At 53.4% G+C, this 22,911-nt stretch overlaps 2 protein-coding genes across 5 annotated transcripts in view; one reads left to right on the top strand and one right to left on the bottom strand.

The window, feature by feature from the left end:
* DDX10 (DEAD-box helicase 10) overlaps positions 1 to 11,131 on the bottom strand; it is a 36,906-nt gene extending 25,775 nt beyond the window's left edge. For all 4 annotated transcript variants that reach the window (XM_078880445.1, XM_078880444.1, XM_078880443.1 and 1 more), the window contains exons 1-10: positions 10,966 to 11,131; positions 9,750 to 9,810; positions 9,048 to 9,178; positions 8,402 to 8,560; positions 7,849 to 7,969; positions 7,170 to 7,359; positions 6,304 to 6,430; positions 5,214 to 5,376; positions 3,975 to 4,059; positions 3,208 to 3,309 (exon numbers count right to left, since the gene is read on the bottom strand). In XM_078880445.1, coding sequence (XP_078736571.1) covers positions 3,208 to 3,309; positions 3,975 to 4,059; positions 5,214 to 5,376; positions 6,304 to 6,430; positions 7,170 to 7,359; positions 7,849 to 7,969; positions 8,402 to 8,560; positions 9,048 to 9,178; positions 9,750 to 9,810; positions 10,966 to 11,127 — 1,301 coding nt within the window. In that variant the 5' untranslated portion in view covers positions 11,128 to 11,131. The remainder of the gene's footprint in view (positions 1 to 3,207; positions 3,310 to 3,974; positions 4,060 to 5,213; positions 5,377 to 6,303; positions 6,431 to 7,169; positions 7,360 to 7,848; positions 7,970 to 8,401; positions 8,561 to 9,047; positions 9,179 to 9,749; positions 9,811 to 10,965) is intronic.
* Positions 11,132 to 14,086: 2,955 nt separating this feature from the next.
* On the top strand, positions 14,087 to 22,737 carry LOC144950332 (calcium homeostasis modulator protein 6-like). The gene is made up of 4 exons (XM_078880446.1): positions 14,087 to 14,673; positions 16,051 to 16,236; positions 20,797 to 20,987; positions 22,398 to 22,737. Exons 1-4 carry the CDS (start codon positions 14,260 to 14,262, stop codon positions 22,723 to 22,725), a joined length of 1,119 nt encoding a protein of 372 aa, XP_078736572.1. The 5' UTR covers positions 14,087 to 14,259; the 3' UTR covers positions 22,726 to 22,737.
* The last annotated feature ends 174 nt before the right edge of the window (positions 22,738 to 22,911 follow it).

A 22,911-nucleotide genomic window follows, 5' to 3' on the forward strand; every position in this document is an offset into this window, starting at 1 on the left:
TGTTACGGGCTCCGTGTTTGTCAACAGCGTTGTTACGGGCCCCGTGTTTGTCAACAGCGTTGTTACGGGCCCCGTGTTTGTCAACAGCGTTGTTACAGGCCTCGTGTTTGTCAACAGCGTTGTTACAGGCCCCGTGTTTGTCAACAGCGTTGTTACGGGCCCCGTGTTTGTCAACAGCGTTGTTACGGGCCCCGTGTTTGTCAACAGCGTTGTTACAGGCCCCGTGTTTGTCAACAGCCTTGTTACGGGCTCCGTGTTTGTCAACAGCGTTGTTACGGGCCCCGTGTTTGTCAACAGCGTTGTTACAGGCCCCGTGTTTGTCAACAGCCTTGTTACGGGCTCCGTGTTTGTCAACAGCGTTGTTACGGGCTCCGTGTTTGTCAACAGCGTTGTTACGGGCCCCGTGTTTGTCAACAGCGTTGTTACAGGCCCCGTGTTTGTCAACAGCGTTGTTACGGGCTCCGTGTTTGTCAACAGCGTTGTTACGGGCTCCGTGTTTGTCAACAGCGTTGTTACAGGCCCCGTGTTTGTCAACAGCGTTGTTACGGGCTCCGTGTTTGTCAACAGCGTTGTTACGGGCCTCGTGTTTGTCAACAGCGTTGTTACGGGCCCCGTGTTTGTCAACAGCGTTGTTACGGGCTCCGTGTTTGTCAACAGCGTTGTTACAGGCCTCGTGTTTGTCAACAGCGTTGTTACGGGCCCCGTGTTTGTCAACAGCCTTGTTACGGGCCCCGTGTTTGTCAACAGCCTTGTTACGGGCCCCGTGTTTGTCAACAGCGTTGTTACGGGCCCCGTGTTTGTCAACAGCGTTGTTACGGGCCCCGTGTTTGTCAACAGCATTGTTACGGGCCCCGTGTTTGTCGCCGTTGCCGTGTCCGCGCCGTCTGTTTGGTCACGCGTTCGTTCCCAAAGCGGCCGCCGCCGCTGCCGCTGCGCACACCGGAGTTGGGCATTGCGCTCGCGAACCGAGAGGCGACCGAGCCGCGTGCCAGAGAGGTAACACGACGCTCAAGGAAACGGTGTTTACGTGTTCCCCTGGAAAGCCGAGTCTCAAGACCCGCATTCAGGAGCGGCGTGCATTAGGATGTCTCTCTGTACAGATGGACGTGGAACTTCCTTCGCGCCGTACATAGCCGACCAACTCATCGGAGGTGCCATCTACTTCTCTGGCCAGTTGCTTTTAATTTAACATTTACCAGCCAAAGTGTACAGCTTGTTACGTTAGATCTGTGCGTGTGTGCGTGTCCGTCAATCCGTCTGCAACTGGGGGGGGGGGGGGGGGGGGTGGTCATGTTACCTCTAGTAAACGTGATCAAATACGAGCAAAACTTTTTGTGTTGCTGTTCGGGAATTAGCCCGATTGCCAACTGGACAAATTGATCAAAGCGTGGCCCAAAACTTGGAGACCTGAAAGAAAATTAATTTGCAATATTTTTAAATTAATTTTGCCTCGACAACTGTCTCCTCAACTTCTGCAGCGAGAATTAAACACTTCCCAAGACAAACGCATGAAGACAAAAATCCCCCTACAGCCATACAGACACTTGGGGTTAAGAGCTGTTATCTAGCACCTACTAAGCACACGAAAGGGTGCCACGGCCATCGCCACAGCCAACAGTTTTCGCCTCCCCGGCACTGACGACTTCACATAATACGACAATGGCCGCCATTCGCCACTAAGTGGCGGCGACGTCGTCACAAGCGCTTGTGCCAGACTAGGTCCACCTTCAGGCCATGTGAAGTGTCAAATGGTCACTGGCAGGAGGTCACGGGCCAGACCCAGGTGCCATGGGTTGACAGATCAATGGTACAGATGCATCGCCTGTGCTCCTCACTCTGCTAACTCTTTGTGAGCCAACTCCTCCACCCGGGTACAAAAACGTCTCCACACTCTTAAAAACTGCCTCATCATTAATAGAGAGTGGAGGAGGAGGGGGGAGTATTTGATGACATAAAACACCCAGGTAGGTGCTTTGTTTTTGTGGAGCTGATGGTAAGGCCCCCACCTCTTATTGCCATCCTCCAGGTCTGCAACTCATTCTCAAAGTGAGCAGCAATGACCAGATCATCAGCATATATGATAACATGTTTGACTAGAAGGCAGCCATCCTTTGACTGCACACAGGCATCGACAAGCCTCTCATTATATCTGGACCAGATAAACATTCCTCTGTTAAAGCCATAGGAAAAACTAAATGCTCAAAAAAATATGTAAACTCATTTAGGAGCCAGAGGACATTCCTGTCGCACCCCAAGGTGACCACACGTAACAAAACAAAAAAGATCTCCCCTATCGCCTTAACAGACTTTTTGGGGCAAGCGCTCTTAGCGAGCACCTATCGAGGCCGGCACCTCGCCCGACAACCTTTGTCTCCCCAGTGGCGATGTTTACACACCGCACCAGGTACTCATTTGAGGCTGAGTCGACATAGGGAGGCCTAGGACCGGTTTGGTTAGTTGTCACTAGTGTTGACCTTGAGTGGGAATCGAACTCAGGTCGCTGGATTCAGAGCGCAACGCGCTAGACGCTACAAAGATAAAGACGCCCCCCCGTATAGCCTAAACAGACTATTGGGGCAAGCGCTGTTAGCGAGCACCTATGAAGACCAGAAGGGTACACGAGGGGGTGGGTGGCCAGCACCACGCCCGACCGCCTTTATCTCCCCAGTGGCGATGTTTTTACACAACGCACCAGGTACTTATTTGAGGCCGAGTCGACCTAGGGGAGGTCCAGGACCGGTTCAGATAATTGCCATTGGTAGTTGGCCGTGAGCGGGAATTGAACTGTGGTCACCGGGTTCGTAGCGCAGCGTAGCGCGAACCGCTACACTACCGCTCACACACGACACACACTCACTTCGAGCAGTGCGGACACGCCCTGGACACCAGCAGCTGCAGCCGCACTTCACACCCACACACGGCACGGGCGCCCCCTGGCGAGGCCCATCCGGCCACCTGGTTTCACCGATTCCCTCCACCCGTGTCGAGGACTCGCTCCACCCTGCCTCGCTCCACCCTGCCTCGCTCCACCCTACCTCGCTCCACCCTACCTCGCTCCACCCTCCCTAGCTCCACCCTCCTAGCTCCACCCCACCAAGCTCCACCCTCCATAGCTCCACCCCCCCTCGCTCCACCCTCCCTAGCTCCACCCTGTCTCGCTCCACCCCACCGAGCTCCACCCTCCTGTGGGTGCCGGCTGGTGCTCACCGGATCTTGTTGATGGGAACCTTGCGCTCCTGCAGCTGCTTCACCATGCCGGCCTCCTCAGAGGGCAGCAGCATCAGCAGCGCCTCGCCATCCTCCTGGTACCTGCACCGGCGGGAACGATGGTGGCGACACGGGCAAACAGGCGGACATCGCACACAGCTGGCGCATGCATCTGCCAGTCATCTCGGTCAGTCAACACCTGGGTCTGTACCCGTGACCTGTACCGAGCCTGCCACAGTAGGGGGCGCAGCTGGTGCATTTGCCAGTCATCTCCGTCAGTCAACCCACGGCACCACCTGGGTCTGTACCCGTGACCTCCTGCCAGCAGTGAGCCTTCGACACTTCACGTGGGCTCAAAAGTGCACCTGGCCTGGCACAGATGTGGTGACGTCATCACCTCTTAGTGGCAAATGGCGGGTACTGGTATTGGTGCGTAGTGTGGAGCAGTGGTGCAGTGGTTAGCGTACTGCGCTACTGACCCGGTGACCCGAGTTCGATTCCCACTCATGACCAAACACTGGTGAGGACCATCTATTTATACGGTCCTAGGCCTCCCCTAGATCAACTCAGCCTCAAAAGGAGTACCTAGTGCGACATGTAAACAACATCACTTGGAAGACAAAGACGTGGTGGTGCTGGGCGTGGTGCTGGCCACCAACTCCCTCGTGTACCGCACCAGCCTTCATAGGTGCTTGCAAACAGCACTTGCCCCAACGGTGTGCACAGGCTACACGGGGGTTCTTTGCGTGCGTGCGTGCGGGAGCTACCGGGCTGTGCGCCCCGCGCGATGGATGTAGGTGCTGGCATCCTCAGGGCAGTCGAACTGCAGCACCCAGCTGACGGCCGGGAAATCTGAGCGCGTCGACAACACAACGACCACATGTCGGCACCGTCACTCCTCGCAAGCCCAGCAGAAAAACGAACCTGGTTACTGTACGGCTGGCAGGTAGCTCGAGCCTATAACACCTGGTAATCACGCGCAGAGTGTTGGACAGGTGATGGCGGTACAGCAGTGGACAAATCACGCCTCATCTCGTCGCATCTCGCAAGCCCAGCAGGGACCTGAACCTACTCCGTGATTGGATGAGCGACGGCCGAGGAATACATTTTGATTTAAAGCTTTCGTGACTGCAGGGATTCATATTCTTGGTTCTTTCGGTAAAGTCACGTAGAAGTGAAATAATAAAAAAAATACAAATATAAAACAACACACCTGATGATGATTGCTTGTGTTGCAGTCGAAACGTCGTGAAAATATTTTTTGTTTTATATTTGCATTATTTTATTATTTTCCTTCTACGTGACTTTACCAAAAGAACCAAGAATATGGCCTAGGAATACTTTGGCCAGGAGAAGGGTGTATATCCCCATCAAATGTGTTTTACGGCTTTTTATTTCTCCAGGTACACACCGGTGGCCTTCACCTTCACAAACCCGCACGGACCAGTCGGGTGAAGTACGGTCAATTAGCGGCCACGACCCGCACGGCATGGGGAGGCTGTCATCCAGCAGTGGATCGACAGAAGGGCAGTACGATAACAAAAACAACAAACTCCTGAAGAAGAGTCTTGAGGGTCTGCGAGGCTTTCCTTGATCTTAGTAAGCGGCGACACAAGGACAAGACACGCAACACACACCCCGGTAACACACATCTCAGCGGCTTCACGGCATTGTAAGGAGTGCGCAAGTTCGGCAGCATTGGGTTCAACACAAGAGTACTCTGGACCGGTTTCGATATTCAGTGTCTCATCAACACAGTCGCCAGGCTTGCTTGAACCAAAGCTGGTGGACTGCCAGATGTTTACATCTCTGTTAGATGTGGGTCTCCACTTCAACACGAAACTACATCATACGTCACAGTAACAATAAGACACAACACACACACGCACAACAAGATGCAAGGGCAAGCCGGGGAGGTGGGGGGGGGCAATAGGTGACTCATTGTCAGAGTGTAACAGCGGTGGTGGCAAGGGGGGGGTGTTTGTGTGGTGGCGGTGGTCGGGTACCGAGGCCTCGAGCAGCGATGTCGGTGGCGAAGAGGGCGGCCGACTTCTTGCGGCAGAAGTCCTGGTACACGTCCATCCGCTTCATCTGCTGCTGCTTGCCGTGCAGCGCCAGGATGGGCATTCCTGGCCGCAGGCGGCAGAAAGCGTGGAACAGGAACTGCACCTGCGGGATGGAGCGGCACAGCGAGGAGGGGCGCGGTACAGCGAGCGGCGTGGCGAGCGGCACAGCGAGTGGGGCAGGAAGCGGCGTGGTGAGCGGCGAGGCACAGCGAGCGGCACAGCAAGCGGCGCGGCGCAGCTTAACAGGTTTGTCACGTGACCGACTAAGTAACAACACGCAATAATAAATGTAAATAATATACTTCAGTGCTTTGCCAATCAACTTTTGGATGAAGGCCGACAGAGGAATGCATGGATTCGTTTTGGACATTTCATAACACAAAATTGGGGAGAACACACGGCGCCGATTATTGTGTGTTGTGTACAAGTTTTGTGTTTGACCTGCACAGAACAAGACCGGCTCTTTCCTTGCTTACAAACATCTGGCAGTCCACCAGCTTTGGTTCAAGTAAGCCTGGCGACTGTGTTGATGAGACACTCAATGCCTAAACCTCCCCAGAGTACTGTTGTGTTGAACCAATGCTGATAAACGTATGCACTTCCAGAATTCCGTGCGGCTGCTGAGATGTCGTTTTTTACGTTGAGCGACTATTATGAAAACGTGGGCTTGGGTAGGACACGTCACTAGAGCTACGACGCACTGCGGTCATGACTAATGGCGCAGTGGTGACGCAAGCAGCTCGCACGCTAGACGGACCGTGACAGCGCGGGACCGTGATAGTGTGGGAATCATTACAGCGTGGGACCGCGAGAGATGGCCATGCCTTTGGGAGGGCCTTCCCGGCAGCCCAAGGAGAGAGAACGCGTCTCAGACCGCGAGCACCGCGGAGACGGAGCGATGAAATTAGTTCACGTGCGGCAGCGAGACGGACGGGTAAAGCGCTGGACCGCCGGGGGACAACGACGATGACCACGGATGTCACTTATCCAGCAGTGGATTGATCATGACACGCAGTGCCACGTGCCACACCTGCTTGCAGCTGGAGAAGAAGACGATGACCTTCTTGGTGAGGTGGCTCTTGATGAAGGAGTAGAGCATGTTCACCTTCTGGTGGAGCTCACACACCACGTAGTTCTGCTCCAGGGTGGCTGGGGTGCTGCCAGAAAGACAAAGATCCCCCATATAGCCTTCACAGACTTCAGGAGCAAGTGCTGTTAGCAACAACCTATAAAGGCCAGCATGGCACATGAGGGGGTGGGTGGCCAGCATCACATCCAGCCAACTGACGCCCCATTTCGCAGTGTTTACACCCCGCACAAGGTACTAATTTGAGGCTGAGTAGACCTCTGGGAGGTCCAGAATCGGTTCATATAATTGTCACTGGATTTGGCACCAAACAGGTATCAAACTCAGATCGCCAGGTTTGAAGCAAGGTGCCACCACTCCACCACACACCACAATCCCACCTCGCTCTCACTATGCCTGTCTCACTCGTCTGGACCTGTGCACCACACACCCCAAACACTTGCACCCCACACACCTGTACTCGTGCTCCCCCCCCCAACACACCTGTATGAGCCCCCACACACCTGTACACGCCCCACACACCTTTACTTATACGCGCTCCACACACCTGTAATGTGGTACCCCCCCACACACCTGTACCGGTGCTCCCCCTCACACCTGTCCAGGCCCCACACACCTGTACCTGGCTGCCCCCCCCCCCGTCACACACCTGTACCGGTGCTCCCCATCACACCTGCATTCGCTCCACACACCTGTACCTGGCCGTCCCCCACACACCTGTACACGACCTACCCACCTGTACCGGTGCTCCCCCTCACACCTGTACTGGCCCCACACACCTGTACCTGGCTGTCCCCCCCCCCACACACCTGTACTTGGCCTGTTCGTGCACCCACACGTAGGCGGGGTCGCGCAGGCTGAGCCGTGCGAGGTCGCGCACGGACTTGGTCTGCGTGGCGGAGAAGAGCAGCGTCTGCCGGCCGGCCGGGAGGTTCTCCACCACCGCGTTCACCGTCACCGCAAAGCCCAGGTCCAGGATGCGGTCAGCCTCGTCCAGGACTGCCGGGGGACAGCACCGCCACCACCGCCAAGTCGCCAAAATTAACAATGACCCGCAAATTCATTCCTAATAGATTTTTTTTTGATTAGGTCTCGTAAGAGGAATCTGACCAAATCTGTGTCGTTAGAAACCTTCCACTACCCGACATGGCCAAACAAATTTAGTCGTCACCTTGCGTGCAAGTGTTTAATGACACGTCAATTATTATCGTTTCAGTTTGCCGCGCGGTAAGTTTAAGAACGATTCTCACGACCAAATTTGACGATTAAATTTTCACGCTCTTGGCTGAGAAATTAAGAAAGCTGTCGTGGTGTCGCAGTGAGCACGCTGGAATTGGAGAATGCTTTCCGGTCTACTGGCTGTTCCGGTTTCACAACGCCCGCCGGAGTAATCCACCGACCCTTGATGCCCTTCACCCGGCGGTAGCAGATGGACAAAAGCAGCTAGTTAGATCACGGCGAGTGTCCCGTGCGCGCGGCCCCACTCACCGAGCAGCTGGAGGTTGTTGGCATAGAAGTAGCTCGTTTCGTCCATGTGCTGCAGCAGCCGCCCCGGCGTGCAGATGATGACGTTGGTCCGATGGATCCTCTCAGACTCCTCCTTCACGTCCTGCGCTCGCAGGCGGGAGACGCGGGCGGGAGACACGCACGACGCTTGCTTTAGCTGCCAGGGAGGGTGAAGCGTTTGCAAAAGCGGCGGCCGAAAACCGTGGCTCGACAGAAATGCAGGCCGCTGGTAACCTTTCTGGGCTGTAACTTGACGTGAAACGGGGAGAAATTTGCGGAAGCGGCCCAGGTCGTTCACACCTGGCAGACAGTGCCCGACGTGCGAGTACTCCCCGGACGCTCACTCCCGCAGATTTCCAAATTCAAAACGCCATAGCCAAAGTGGTAGGCTGCACGTGGACCCCACGGGCCATTACCAAGTTAAGTCGGGGGCCGGATAAAACCGCGCATGCCGCAGGTTCCTCGCGTCGTAACGACGACGTGCCTGCCGTCGGGCGGACGTCACAGACGCCGCCCTCCCGCTCCTCCTTCTCACCTTGCCCCCGATGATGAGGCCCGCTGAGAACTCGTGGTACTTGCCGACCTTGCGCAGGACCTCGAAGGTCTGGAAGGCGAGCTCCCGCGTCGGGGAGATGATGAGCACGCCCAGACCATCGTCTGCCGTCCACTGCTTCCGGTAGAGGCACTCCAGAGCCTGGGGCGGGTGGGTGGGAGGGCCAGGGGTGAAGCTTTAAGTTTCAAGTTGGTTTCATTTCACCAGGCGAGAACTCAGAGAGACCGGGCGAAGCCTCGCATGCCAGAGTAACTGACCGGGGTTGCATAAATAACACAGGCAATAACGTAAAACAAAATACAACAACGAAGCAACTATAAATCAGATCAAAAATAAGCAAATAAAAAATAATTACAAAAGCATCCTAGGGTAGGCTCTGGACACGATCAGATATAGTCATCAATGTTGGCCGTGCCCAAGAATCATACATGTTCACTGGATTCGTGGTACAGGTTCGCTAGTATTGGATCGCTCTCCGAGTTATCGTGCCTTCCCGTTTACAGACAGACGGGCCGAGGTTTAGTTGGGAAGCATAAAAAATCGTCAGCCCAGCGGTGCTGGCGGCGCAGGCGGCAAAGTCGCACAGGTGGCACAGGCGGTAAAGCGAGTACAGGCGGGCAGCGCTCACGGGGATGAGAAAGGCGAGGGTTTTGCCGGATCCGGTCTTGGCTGCTCCAAGGACGTCTTGGCCTTGTAGCGCCAGCCCCACCGTCCTGCGCTGGATCTCCGTCGGTAAGCGGTACTCCGCATTCTGCAGACCTGCGACAAAAACCGATTTGACTTCATCGACACAACCGAAAGTGACAGAGGAATAAACCAATACGTCGGAGGCACAGCCAATACGGGGCAGCTGCACAACCGATACAGCATTGGCGGCATACGTAGCACAACCGACAAGCGAGCACGCCATAGTAACGAGCGAGATGTCAACGGCACACGATGTGTCTTGTGCGTGACGGGCTTAGAAGCCAATCCACATGGGTCGGGTCAAGCGACGACCACAACCCCCATCCCGGAATCGCTAAATCTCAATGCAATTCTTTGAAACGAACACCGTTCCCAAGTGGGTGGACGGGTCACGGAATTGGGGATCGCCAGTAAATTCTATGGAGAATCGCCGAAGCGTATCCTGCGGTGGCAATCACTTAGACTTCTTCCTCCTCCGTGTTGCCTATGAAAAGCACCTCTTAGAGATTCAGTTGCAAGTGATTTTTATTTTATTTTTATTTTACTTTTATTAATTTAAATTTTTTACCTACGTGACTTTACCGAAAAAACCTAAGAATATGAGTAAGTGTAGTGCTGCGGGTGCTGGAGCAGCATCGCTCACCTTTAAGCGTCTTCTTGGACAGCGGGAAATCGGAAAACTTCACAACGTCCGCGACATTGATCTGTAACAACAAGAACGGCGACAATTACACCTGCCACTAGCTACGTTGGTCACCAGTCACCACTCACCCCACCAGACATTCACATTGACAAGCCACCCACATCACTAACTGCTCACCAAACTCCCACCACTCACTTCACCCGATCCTCACCTACAACTCACACTCACCAGACACTCACTACTTACCTGATACCACTGACCACTCGCCATACACAACACACGCAATGCGGAGTTTATAATAAACCAGTGACTGGGGACTCCAAAATGCGGGACCAGGAACCCCTGGTACAGGGACCAGTGACCACATTGTGCCTCAGGCTTACGCTCGAAACTCACCACTCACTCACTCAACACTCACCACTCACCCACTCAACACTCTACCACTCACCACCCACCCACTCACCACTCATAACTCACCACCCACCCACTCACCAAACACCACTCAACCAACATTCACCAGAGACCTGGCACATACAACTCACCAAGCAACACACACTCACCGCTCACCAAACATCCACCCTCACCTGTTTCTCACCAATTACCAGACGTAACTCGCTCACCTGAGCCACTCACTCACCCAACACTTTCCTAACAAAACACACTCACTTGACAATTACCTAATAATCACCATTCACACTCAGTGGACACTCACCACTCCCCAGAGAACTATCCTCAACAATTCAACCCCGGACACGGGGGGCCTGGGAGTGAGACACAAGACCCCAGCAATCGGATAACACAACATCTAAGTATGAATTTCGATTTAAAGCTTTCGTGACTGCAGGGATTCATCTTCTTGGTTCTTTCGGTATTATTATTGTTTGATTTTTATTATTTTATTATTTCCATTCTACGTGACTTTACCGAAAGAACCAAGAAGAAGAAACATCTAAGTGTGTACAGTGTACTGGAGGAATCCGATTAGCTAAGCAGCTCTTTATCCACAGGGCCGGATCAGCAAGTTACAAAATAAAACAATCGGAGTACAAAATAGAGCAAAGGGTAAGCAAGTCACCAAATATAACCAAACAGAAAAACTATAAATATGAACAAACACAAAAAGTATCAATAAAAGACCGCACACAAGTCCGCTCCTGCACCCTCCCCAGGCCACCCACGTGTGCCGCTCGGGCCCCCGAGAAGCCGGCGTCCAAACCTGCGCGTATCTGTCGGTGAGCTTGGCGATGGCCTCCTGCTCCACGACGTACTCGGGCCGCTTCTCCGCCTTCCTCCTCGTCTGCAGCTTGCGCCGCTTCTTCAGATCCTTCTCCTTCCACTGCTGCAGGTCCTGCACGGCGCGCTCCCTGGACGCCGCCATCGCTGCTCGTCTCGCTCGGCGTGCGTGATGACGTCACGACGCACGGGACGGCGCGGCACAGCGGGCCGATGACGTCATGACGCAGGGACTTTTAAGTCGCGCCGCGCGGGACGGCGACGTCACGACGCAAAGGGACGTGACGTCACAACGCACGGGACGGCGACTACATGACGCACGGGACGGCGACGTCACGACGCAAAGGGAAATGACGTCACGACGCAAAGGGAAATCGACGTCACCGCGAATCGTGCGCGATTGGGCGTCCAGTGCCAAGCGCTTTCCGGTCGGTGTTGCCATGGCGACCGACTTTAGGAATCTGAATATTTACATGAATTCTAGATTTTCTTGGTTCTTTCGGTAAAGTCACGACGTCGTGAGAATTATTTTATTATGTTTTATTATTATTATTTTATTATTTCCATTCTACGTGACTTTACCAAAAGAACCAAGAAGATGAATCCCTGCAGTCACGAAAGCTTTAAATCGAAAAATGAATTCTAAATTTGAAGCTTTCGTGACTGCAAGGATTCATACTTGCAGTTACACCTGATGACGGAGGCTTGTGTTGCTTCCGAAACATCGTGATTTAATTTAGTTATTTTCATTTATGTTTATTATATTATTTTTTTACCTACGTAACTTCACCGAAAAAAACATGATATTTACATGAACCAATATTTAAAGTGCAGAAAGAATCCGATAAGCTATAAAGCAATTGTGTTCATCCCATGTCGAGTAGGGGCGGGTAAGGAACGTTTCAACAACAACCAATACAAGAAAAACAGCAGTGCAAAGTACAATAAAGATAAACAAATCATTCAAATAAAACAAATAATCCAAACAAAACGGAAGCATCCCCATCCTACTACCAGGCAAAGCCCACAGAGGTATTAAATTACTTTTCAAAAGCGACCTGGCCATCACAAATGAGAACTAAACAAGTATAACCCGTAAAAACAAAGTTTTTCACTATAAATCCTTTATATGCGTGGCGGCTAGCGTCCTCTCGTCCTCTGGCTTGAGATGGCTGCCACCTATGGGTCAGATGATTGCATTGCACTATTAAGCAATTGGTAATTAAATATAATATTTTTGTCCTAAAAAGTGTAAACTTTTGGAAAAAAAAATTCACGAACATTAATTGTCACGCACAACGAGTCTGTGTGCAAAATGTCAGCTCGATTGGATCACGGGAAGTGGGTTAAAAAACGACCGAAAGATTTGCACGGTCGTAAGCAAGCAAGCGAACTTAATATAAAGGATTTTAAAAAGTGGCTTTTCACGTGGACATTTATAGCAGAAACGAGTGGTAAGGCCATGCCGTGTCCACCCACAGGGTTTACTCCGTATTCTTGTACAGGGAAATTGAGTTTTCAGGTCTATGATTTGTGTTTCTCCCTTGTGATGGGACTTTGTAGGACGAACTTTGAGATGTATAAGCGCCAATACGGTCTGAATTGGTCTGTAATAAGGTAGGCACTGATCAGGGTTCGCAGGTGTCTATTATTGTATTATAGATCATAATTCATGCAATCCTGGAGCAAGTGCGAGTTTTTCGTTTGCTCAGTCACCTGATGTTAGGGGCCGTCCATAAATGACGTCACGCGATTTTGGACGATTTTTGACCCCCCCCCCCTTCGTCACACGACGTCACAAAAAGTCAGACCCCCCCCCCCCTCAAATATGACGTCACAAAGCTCTGCCCTCCTCCCCAAAATAAAACATTCTTCAAATCGCTTTGAACTATTGTCATTGTAGTGCGTATTTAATGTGGCGCTGCACTCTGATGTTGTAGGATAATTTTTTTTTATTAAAAAATCAATTTAATTAAATGGAACGTGTTGTCTATATTTATTTAAAGTTGTGCATTTTGATGTGACGTCACATATCGTCACAAATGTCTGACCCCCCTCTAGGTGCGTGACGTCATTTATGGACGGCCCCCAACCGTGCGGTGCGAGTGACGGTGGTGGTAGCGGCGGGAGAAACCCCAAACCGCACACACCACACACACAGAACACACACACACACTACACAACTCACACACACTACACACACCACACACTACATACACTACACACACCACACACACAGAACACACAATACACACACACACACTCTACACACACCACACACACTGCACATACACACACTACACAACAAACCACACACACACACTACACACACACTACACACACACTACACACACACTACACACACACTACACATACTACACACCACACACACTACACACACACACTACACACACACACCACACACACTACACACACTACACACACACCACATACACAGAACACACACACACCACACACACAGAACACACAATACACACACACACACAGAACACACAATACACACACACACTACACACACCACACACACTGCACATACACACTACACACACACTACACACACTGCACATACACACTACACACACTACACACACTGCACATACACACTACACACACTACACACACCACACACACAGAACACACCACACACCACACACACCACATACACAACACCACACACACACCACATACACAACACACTACACACACCACACACACACACACGACACACACACTACACACACACCACACACATACACCATCAATCATCAGCCTCCACCCACTGCGAATCTCTGCTGGGTCGCAACGCTACAGAGGCACCTGCCCGCGTCATCATACACCTGCCCGCGTCATACATCTGCCCGCATGGTGGCGCTTAAATACATTTTCCCTCGGCGAAACAATTCCGAACACGGTCAAACACTTCCTCTCTCTCGCAAATATTCTGGATGTTACCGCGGGCGCGCACACACACACACGCACACACTCCTCATTCGAATGCAGCTCTATTATTCTCGTCGGAGGCTTTCCTGAAAACAACCTTCCGATATTGTCGCTCTTGCAAACCCTAGCGCGGACACAACGACCCATCGTCACCGAGTGCTGTCACCCTCCACGGCAGCCCGCTCCGCGATTTCAAACTCCAACCGCGCGCGACATCCTCGATTTCGACATCGTCAAAAGCTCCCCAACCCACCACCACCACCAACGCCATCACCACCACATCACCACCACCACCACAGATACTCATCACGCGGCCATGGCTCAGCACTTTGCGACCGCGCTGAAACTCGCGAAGGCTCAAAGAGCCGTGCTCGGGAACAGCGCGGTGGCTCTGCTGACCGGATCGTTCGAGCAGATCTACCAGAGCGCCACCTTCAAGTGCCCCTGTTCGCCGGGCGTCAGCCAAATCTACGCCGCCACCTCGCTGCTCGTGCCGGCCCTAGTCCTCCTCGCCATGGGCTACTCGGCCAACGCGAGGACGTGGAAGCTGGTGACCGGCTGCTGCTCCTTCAGACCCCTCCGAGGCTTCGGAGGTCTGCGGAGGTTCCTGCGGATCCTGCTGTCGGTCACGGGCAGGGCCCTCGTGGCGCCCGGCGCGTGGCTGCTCGTGGCGCTGTTCGACGGCAGCTACTTCGTGTGCGGAGCGAGCCCCTACGCCGCGCAGGTCCGTGTCGCAGCAACAGCATCCATCTGTGCGGAGCTTGCAGCCTCGCCGTGTGCGGGGAGGGGGGGTGGGGGGTCCGTCACATTTTCTACGCTTCTCAAGTGTCACGAGGTAGCTGTGGGCAAAGTTGCACACCTCGGCACGAATTAGACTCCCTTGCCCTTGCCAGCCGGTGACTCTGAGATGTTGGCTACCTCGCCGGGTGTGCAGGACGTCATGGGTTCGATCCCGACCCTGCGACGCCTGCTGCTGCTGCTGTTGTATATTTGGAGTTTGCGGTGTCTCTCTCTCTCTCTCCCCGTGGTGGCGTGGAACCCACTCTGGGTTGTTTCCCCCTCCACACTTGGAATCGACATCACGCGTTTATTGTATTTGGCTGCTATAAATGTCCACACGGTGTGCAATGTCGTTGAGCTATTATCATTCACGATAGCCAGCTCAGCTTCTCAAACAAAAGCTCTACAGCTCAGCGGACCTTACCTGGTGAAATAGAAAAACAAAAAACCGGTTTAGTTTGTTCACTTTACCGATGCTCGTTCCTGGACGGTGCGGGTCAAACTCCACCTGGTCGACGCGGTGGCCTCAGCGGGAGCGCGTTCACCGCTTGCTGCAGAGAGGGGGACGCGGTTCGACTCCAGCAGCCGCCCCGACGAATACTGTTCACCATTCTTTAGACAAGCAGCAGCGTATCTCTGGGACAACACTCGTAACATGTTCTAACATGGTGGTGGGGGGGGGGGTGGTGGTGGGGGGGGGGGGTGGTGGTGGTGGGGAGGGGGGTGGTGGGGGGGTGTCCCTATTTATGTGATTGAGACCTTGATGTAATTTCGTCTTCCACGTGTTCCACACACAGCAGCCCAGCTCGCTGCTCTCCTTTCTCGTGTCACTGATTCTGGCCACGTGGTTCCATCTGTCCTCCCGCTACTCCCAGAACCTGCTTTTCCCCAACCCCCTTTCTCTCTGCAGGTTGACCACACCCTGCCCATTGTACAAGGCGCTGCTACAAAGAAATGTTAACGCTTTTGAGAATTTGCAACATTACGACAAGAAATGTTACTCCGGGCTCTGGAGACCACCTGGAGAAGATTCCAGGCGCACGTTGACAATGATGGCGGAGAAGTGGAGACCCTTTTAACTTTTTTAAGCTATGAACAATCATTTATCGTCATTGTGTTATCCGCTCTTTTCCCATTCACAACGATAGTCCGATAGACGCGTTAACACTTTTTTTGCATCCTGTATCTTCCCTTTGGGAGTTATTTGTGCCACGTGACAAGGCTTTCCCAGAGTAAACAACAACAACAACCACCACCAGCAGCTGATTATCGCTGGGGGTTTGTGGCACACGCTGTTGTTGTTGTTGTTTACTCGACGCAGGTGCAGAGCGGCTTCCTGGGAGGGTGGCTGCCGACGGTGGTGGACGGCCTCTCCCACCTGCCCGAGCCTCTGGCCAAGATGAACCACTCGCAGCTGGCGCCGGTCTTGGCGGCCCTGCCGTGCCGGAGGCCGGAGGGCATCTCTGCGTCTTCGAGCGATCAGATCTTGAGGCAGCTGGCGATCCAGTCTCAGGTGAGCGTGGGCGAGTGTTGTTGTTGTTGTTGTCAACTTGAAACGTGGGTGTTTTGTCGCCAGTATATAATTTGTGTGTTTTGGTTGAGGCCACGTGGTGCTCTTTATGCCAGCATGCCCGTTCGTTAGCCCTGCGGCTCGAGTACAGAGTTAGAGGTGAAGCAGCCCACGCGAGTCTCCAGTCCGTCACCCAGCGGAGCTCGCGGCAGGCCGAGAGGAACGAGTTAGGAGGAAGGGAAGGAGGAAAGGAAGGAGGAGGAAGGGAGGGTAAGTAAGGGGGTAAGGGGTAGGAAGGAGGAAGGGAGGAGCAGGTGAGAAGAAGGAGGAGGGCGAGGAGGAGCTCTGTCACTCAAGACCTGATTGATGCATTGTCCGTACGCGCGTGTGAATAATCCCTGTTGTGAAAAGCGTGAAATTCTGTCGGGTGGTGGAGAGTTCGCAACAGGAATGTTGGCATCAAACCACCCCCACTACCACTAAATGCCCCGACCCAAACACAAACAGGGACGGTTGTCGCAATTCCCCAACGTTATCTCGGTCGCGCTATCGGCCTCGTCACGAGACGGATAATCCATCGGCAGCTCTCGCCGAGCCGAGCTCGGCCTCCCTCCACGCGGCTCTCCGTGTGAGTCGATTGGCCTCGATGCCTCATCAACTCGCCACGTTTGAGAACGCGCGGATCTCTGACATCTGACCTAACGCCATTGCCCCGACGGTCTGGTGAATACAGAGGGGCTTTGAAAACTAAACTTTTATTTTTTTATTTTTACCAGGTAAGGCCCACTGAGCTATGTAGCTCTTATTTCAGAAGCGACCTGGCCAACACGAATGATGGCTCATTTGTGTCGCCAGGGCGTGGGTCCTGAACGTTGTCCGAACTTGTCCCGCGTGGGGAGCGGTGCAGGGCTTTCAGGTCACGTGGCGTGTGTCGACATCGCCTCTGTCGCGCGCAAAAATGCGCAGCGTTTTGTGAACCGTGCTGTCAAAACCAGAGCTCTGAGTTTCAAGTTAAATTCGTGCCCATGGCTCCCCTCTCGGTGGTAGTGATGCTTGAACCTGACCTTGCCACCACCGCTGCCCTACCGTGCCCTCCACCACCCTACATAGTAAACCCATTGATGGGGGATGGTTCAGTTGTATTTGTATGTGTGTGCGAGATTTGCTTGCCTTTCTTGTACTGTCGTGTTTCTGTCCTGTTTGCTGTTGTAACGATGTCATCCGCCCCTACTGGACATCTGTGAAAAAGAGCTTCATAGCTCATCGGATTCCTCTAGTATGAATAAAGATTCTGATGATGATTCCATAGAGACCCATGGACATATATAGACAAACTGGTGAGAACTCGATTACACACCGAGTTTTTCATTTCACGATTTTTTTTTACAAAGATCCCCCATATTACCTCAACACACAGTTGGGGCAAGTGCTGTTAGCAAGTAGCTATGAAGGCCGGCACGGCACACCGAAGGTGGTGGGTGACCAGCACCACGCCTGGCCACCTTTGTCTCCCTTGCAGTGATCTTTACACATCACACCAGGTGCTTATTTGAGGCTCAGCCTGGGACTGGTTCACATAATCGCCCCTGGTATTGGCCGTAAGCAGGAATCTAACTCGGGTCGCTGGGTTCATGGCACAGTGCAACTAACCCACTCAATTGTTTTGGCATTTCACAAACCCACACTGGCCAGCATGGGTGAAGTAAGGGGTCAGTAGGCCTTCATCCAGCAGTGGATTGACAAACAGCTGTGCAGACAGTCATCTACTTCCGAACACCTGCGCTAACGAACACCGCCCACGCTTACGAACATGTACAATAGTTCTACTTATGAGTTTAACAATGCTTCCCTTTTTGTTGAACCATAACACATTTCATAACACTCACCGTGTGGGCATTTCATTGCAGTGCATTGTTGTTCTCCGACTTACAAAATATTCCCACGAGGAAGCTTCACAGTGTGGTGCCCTACCGCAGCACCCAGCCTGGTGACGATTGGCTGCTCGATGTTTGGATTCCTCGTGCCCTAGACAGATGTCCCCGTGCCCTAGTCTTGGTCTCACGGTTCCTACCCCGAACCCCAAGGCATTCAGAAGAAGTACAACACGATCCCAACACTCTGCCTGCCTTACTATCCATCGGCGGTTCAAGACGACGAAGATGACGATGCTGCAGTCCCACCTCAGCCTCAGAAGGCAACGCAAGGAAGCTGCTGCTGCTGCTCCAGACGCTCGCCCTCTTGATCGGCCCAAAAAATCGCGTGACCCCGGAGTCAAATCAACGGTCAATATTGACTATGGTTAACAAGTCTCAGTCGACTGCATAAACCTTCGATTCGCGTCAAACTTTGCGACAGGGTCTATTAAAGGCTGATGAAACATGTTTTCTGATACAAAAATTAGATTTCAGACTGTTTTATCAGGACTGGTATGTCATGGTTCACCGGTGCATGGCCAATACTTCCAAATCTAACAAAGACATTTTGCGGGTATTTAAACGGCATCCAAGGACGATGCTAATATAACCACGACAGAGTGCCTGGCAGAGGAGCAGAAGGAGAGGACTCCGCTGAGGAGACCGAGCGGATGAACACTGGGTTCATGTTGGATTCGTGTTGGGTTCACGTGTTGGGTTCATGTTGCCAGGGGACGGCTGGGTGAACCGTCGGCCCCGTGGGATCTTGGAGAGGTGGCGGCGGTCTGGGGGCAAAGCGCGTGTGCTCCCGTCTCTTCCAGGACGTGAGGCTCGCGTGGAAGAGTAGGCCAAACATAACACGGTGAATAACAGAACCGTCACGAGTGGAGGTGGGGGGGGGTCCCCGATGGTACAAATAGGGGATGTACCATTAATTCTGAGAGCTGAAAAAGAAAAGTAGGTTTCCCCAGAAGCCGCGCCCGGGAAAGTTAGAAAATAAGAACAGACAGGGGGGGAGGGGGGGTGTGAGGAAGTGAAACAAGGAAGTTGGTGGCGGGGGGGGCCTCGCGTGTTCGTGTTTTGTGCGTTGTTGTTTTGCAGAGGCGTTTCGCTATCGCACGCAGCTCCGCGGGAAACCGCGGTTCACCGTATCTGCGGTTGCTGCCTCTTTACCAAGGAAACACAACCAAGTAGTGGCAGAGGCAAAGGAGGGATAGAAGTTGCCATTTTCACAGCGCTTTTTTTTTACGCAAGAAAGCCTCACCCCAGGCCTTTGCAGTTGATGGGGGATTTCCCAATTGACGGGGAGTTTCGTTGGCTCTCATTTTTTTTCCTCCTCGCTTAAAAGCCGCCGTCGGTTGTTATCTCTAGTGGCTGCGGCGGTTGGGGGGGTAAATGTATCTTCCTGACGATAAAGTATTACTTAGAATTAAACCTGCGCAAATAAATCTCGAGAGACGACGAATCCCAACGGGTCAACGGTTAAATAAAGGTGAAGATGGAATTTCGCACGGTTAGTTAAGCGTCAGCCATAAGAGAATGCTGACAACACCAGCGGCATCGGCAGCACAGTGTACAATATCAGCAATAAGTAGTTCGTGAAGTTCTAGTAATGGCGTCAAATTGGCCTGATCGTACTTCAGGATCCTTCAGGCCTAGCCGAATGTGGCGTTGACACGTGAACCCTCTGTCTGGTTGTTTCAATGTTTTATCCCCACCACAACCGCCGCCGCCCACCCCAATTGCAAACCTGACGATTCTACTAGCGGTGTCTGTTCAAGCTCCTTACGCGAGTATTTAACACATTCTTGCGGAGGGAGCTGGTAGGAACGTTGGGTTGCTCGGTCAATGGCCAGGGTCAACGGCGGCGTGGTGTATTCTGACTGTGAGGGCGGGCACAAGCCGGCGTGAGTAGGTTAAACGTTGAGTTTTATAAGGGCACCACGGGGTGACCAGCCAATCCCCACCCAGCCCCTCCCCACCCTCCCCACCCAGCCCCTCCCCACCCTCCCCACCCAGTCCCTCCCCACCCTCCCTCCCCTCCCCACCCAGCCCCACCCTCCCCACCCAGCCCCTCCCCACCCTCCCCTCCCCACCCAGCCCCTCCCTGCACGACGGACGGACACAATAATCCCCTGTGGGCTGGTGTAACCAGGAGGTTCCTACCAGTAACTCTCTTCATGGCCTTGCCCCACGGTACCTCGCTTCCCTCATCTCGTCGTAATGTCGCCTCCCGCCTGCTCCGCTCCCAATCTCTCCCACTCCTCCTTGTGCCCAATCCCGTTCACACTCCTTTTGCCTGCTTGGCCCCTTGCACTGGGACAACAAGCGAGCAACCTCCCTGTCGAGTTTCCGCTTCTCCCTCAAGACCCACCTCAACTCCCTGGCCCATCCTTCCCTCCATCCTTAGCTACCCACCGTAATTCCCACACCCACTAACCCCCCTCCCCATACTCCCATCCCTATTCACCATATCACTTTTAGCTACCCTATTGTACCACTCGTAACGCTTGTAAAGCGCCTTGGATGGAGGCGCTATATCAATACAAGATGACATTCGTACCCCCCGCTGTGCTTGAGACGCACCACATAACGACGGTGACCCCACGTGAGACTCGCCCCCCCCCCCCCCTGATGTGTGCGCACGTAGCTCTGGGGCTGGTTCCTGCTGGCCACGGCCGTCGTGCTCGCGATGAGCTGCAGCTGCCTGGCGCACTGCACCGCGCCCGTCAGCTACCTGCACCTGCAGTACTGGCGGGGGTACATCGAGGCGGAGGGAGAGCTCTTTCAGAAGCGGGCATCGGAGCACTCCAGAGAGCTTGCCTCGAAGAACGTGGACAGGTAACGGGACGGCGGCGGAGTGGTTGACGTTTGCGCCGCATGGCAAGGAGGGGTTCGATTCCCGACTTGGGCTCTCCGTATGTTCCCCCACTGCTCCGCAGAGTGTGGGTTTTTTTTCCAAACGTAGGAATGAAATAGTACGAAGATTTCTGATTCTCGTTGCTCCTTCGTGGATCTCGCCAGCAGGATAGAGACTCGCAATTCCGTGAACGTAGCACACCGACTGGTAACACCAGACCAAGGCCCACGGCACGTCTCATCTCAGCACTTGGATAACGCCAAAATGTCAGCCGGAGACAAAACCAAATCCCCACGCACGACATGAACGCACGCAATGTGACCGAGTCCTATCACCAATCATTGTAGATCTCATCGTCGTCATCGTATATGTCTACATCTCTTCGTCTATCCATAACAACCATTTAACAACAACTATTTTTATTTCATCAGTTAAGGCCCACCGAGGCGATGGCGCTCTTTGTCAGAAGCGACTTGGGCCACATGATAGCTCAACCATCTCCGTGTGGAGATGGACAGCAGTTGCCAAATTCTCTGAACGCACGTGTCTATGCCACTGCTCCACCCATAGAATACGACTAAACGTAACCTTTATTCAACATATACGTCCACAGATGGGATATTTTCTACATGATTCTAAATGTGGAGGGGAAAGCCGGAGGACCCGGAGAAAAATCCACACGACCACAGGGAGAGAGAAACATGCAAACTCAAATATAAACAGCAGTTGGCATCAGGGTCGGGATCTAACCCACGACACCTGCATACCAGGCGAGGTAGTTAACATCTCCTAGCCACCGCCGTGCTCCACTGCTGGATGAAGGCCCTCCCCATGCCGTCGGTCACAGGGTCTCTGTGCCACCCGGCCGCCCCTGTGTGGATAAAACACTTCTTGCCATCTCATTTTCTACTTTATAATCTTGAATCCTCTGATCACACGCACACATCGTGCTTCGTGTGAATACGGATTGATAATTCCCAGGCTCGGATTCACCAGAACCATTACCACCACAACCATCACCACCAAAGACAAAGATCCCCCATGTAGCCTTAACAGACCGTTGGAGCTAGTGCTGTTAGCGAGCACCTAAAAAAGCTAGAATGGATCGCGAGGGGGTGGGTGGCCAGCACCACACCCGGCCGCCTTTGTCTCCCCAGTGGCGATATTTACTACACCGCACCAGGTACTAATTTGAGGCTGAGACGACCTAGGGGAGGCCCAAGACCGGTTCAGATAATCGTCACCGGTGTTGGCCGTGAGCGGGAATCGAACTCGGGTCGCCGGGTTCGTAACGCAGCCTAGCGCTAACCACTACACCACCGCTCCTCGCTACCACCACCACCATCACCACAACCACCGTCATGATCCACCACGCAATCCCCTCTTTCCAGGTTCTTCCAAAGGGACGTGGGGGGCAGCCCCTTGGCGTCGAGCCCCAGCATCAACGACTGGAGCTCCGTGTCGCGCCTCTACGTCTTCCACGAGAGGCAGCCGCTGCGCTACAGCACCCTGGACAGCTGGGCGCAGAGTGGCGCCCCGCAGAGTGGCGCCCCGCAGAAGGGCACCCCGCAGAAGGGCGGCGCGGCCTCGCCCGACGGGGAGATCGAGCCCTCGCTGGCGTTCGTGGACGGCACGCGGCTCCTCCGGCTCCGAGACGCCCTCTCGGTGGACAGCGAGACGGAGCCGCTCAACGGCGACGCCAAAAACAGACTTACATAGAAGCAGAGACCACCACAGACTTACATAGAAGCAGAGACCCCACAGACTTACATATAACTAGAGACCTCACAGACTTACATAGAAGCAGAGACCACCACAGACTTACATAGAAGCAGAGACCCCACAGACTTACATAGAACCAGAGACCACCACAGACTTAGATAGAACCAGAGACCACCACAGACT

Source organism: Lampetra fluviatilis, chromosome 57 (genome assembly GCF_964198595.1).
Source record: "Lampetra fluviatilis chromosome 57, kcLamFluv1.1, whole genome shotgun sequence".
In the NCBI taxonomy this organism is placed as follows: Eukaryota; Metazoa; Chordata; class Hyperoartia; order Petromyzontiformes; family Petromyzontidae; genus Lampetra; species Lampetra fluviatilis.

Excerpts from the sequence above, each read along its gene's own strand:
- LOC144950332 (XM_078880446.1), top strand. The coding sequence starts at position 14,260 with ATGGCTCAGCACTTTGCGACCGCGCTGAAACTCGCGAAGGCTCAAAGA. Across the intron at positions 14,674-16,050 it reads CCTACGCCGCGCAGGTCCGT|AGCGGCTTCCTGGGAGGGTG; the intron begins GTCGCAGCAACA and ends ACGCAGGTGCAG. Across the intron at positions 16,237-20,796 it reads AGCTGGCGATCCAGTCTCAG|CTCTGGGGCTGGTTCCTGCT; the intron begins GTGAGCGTGGGC and ends GTGCGCACGTAG.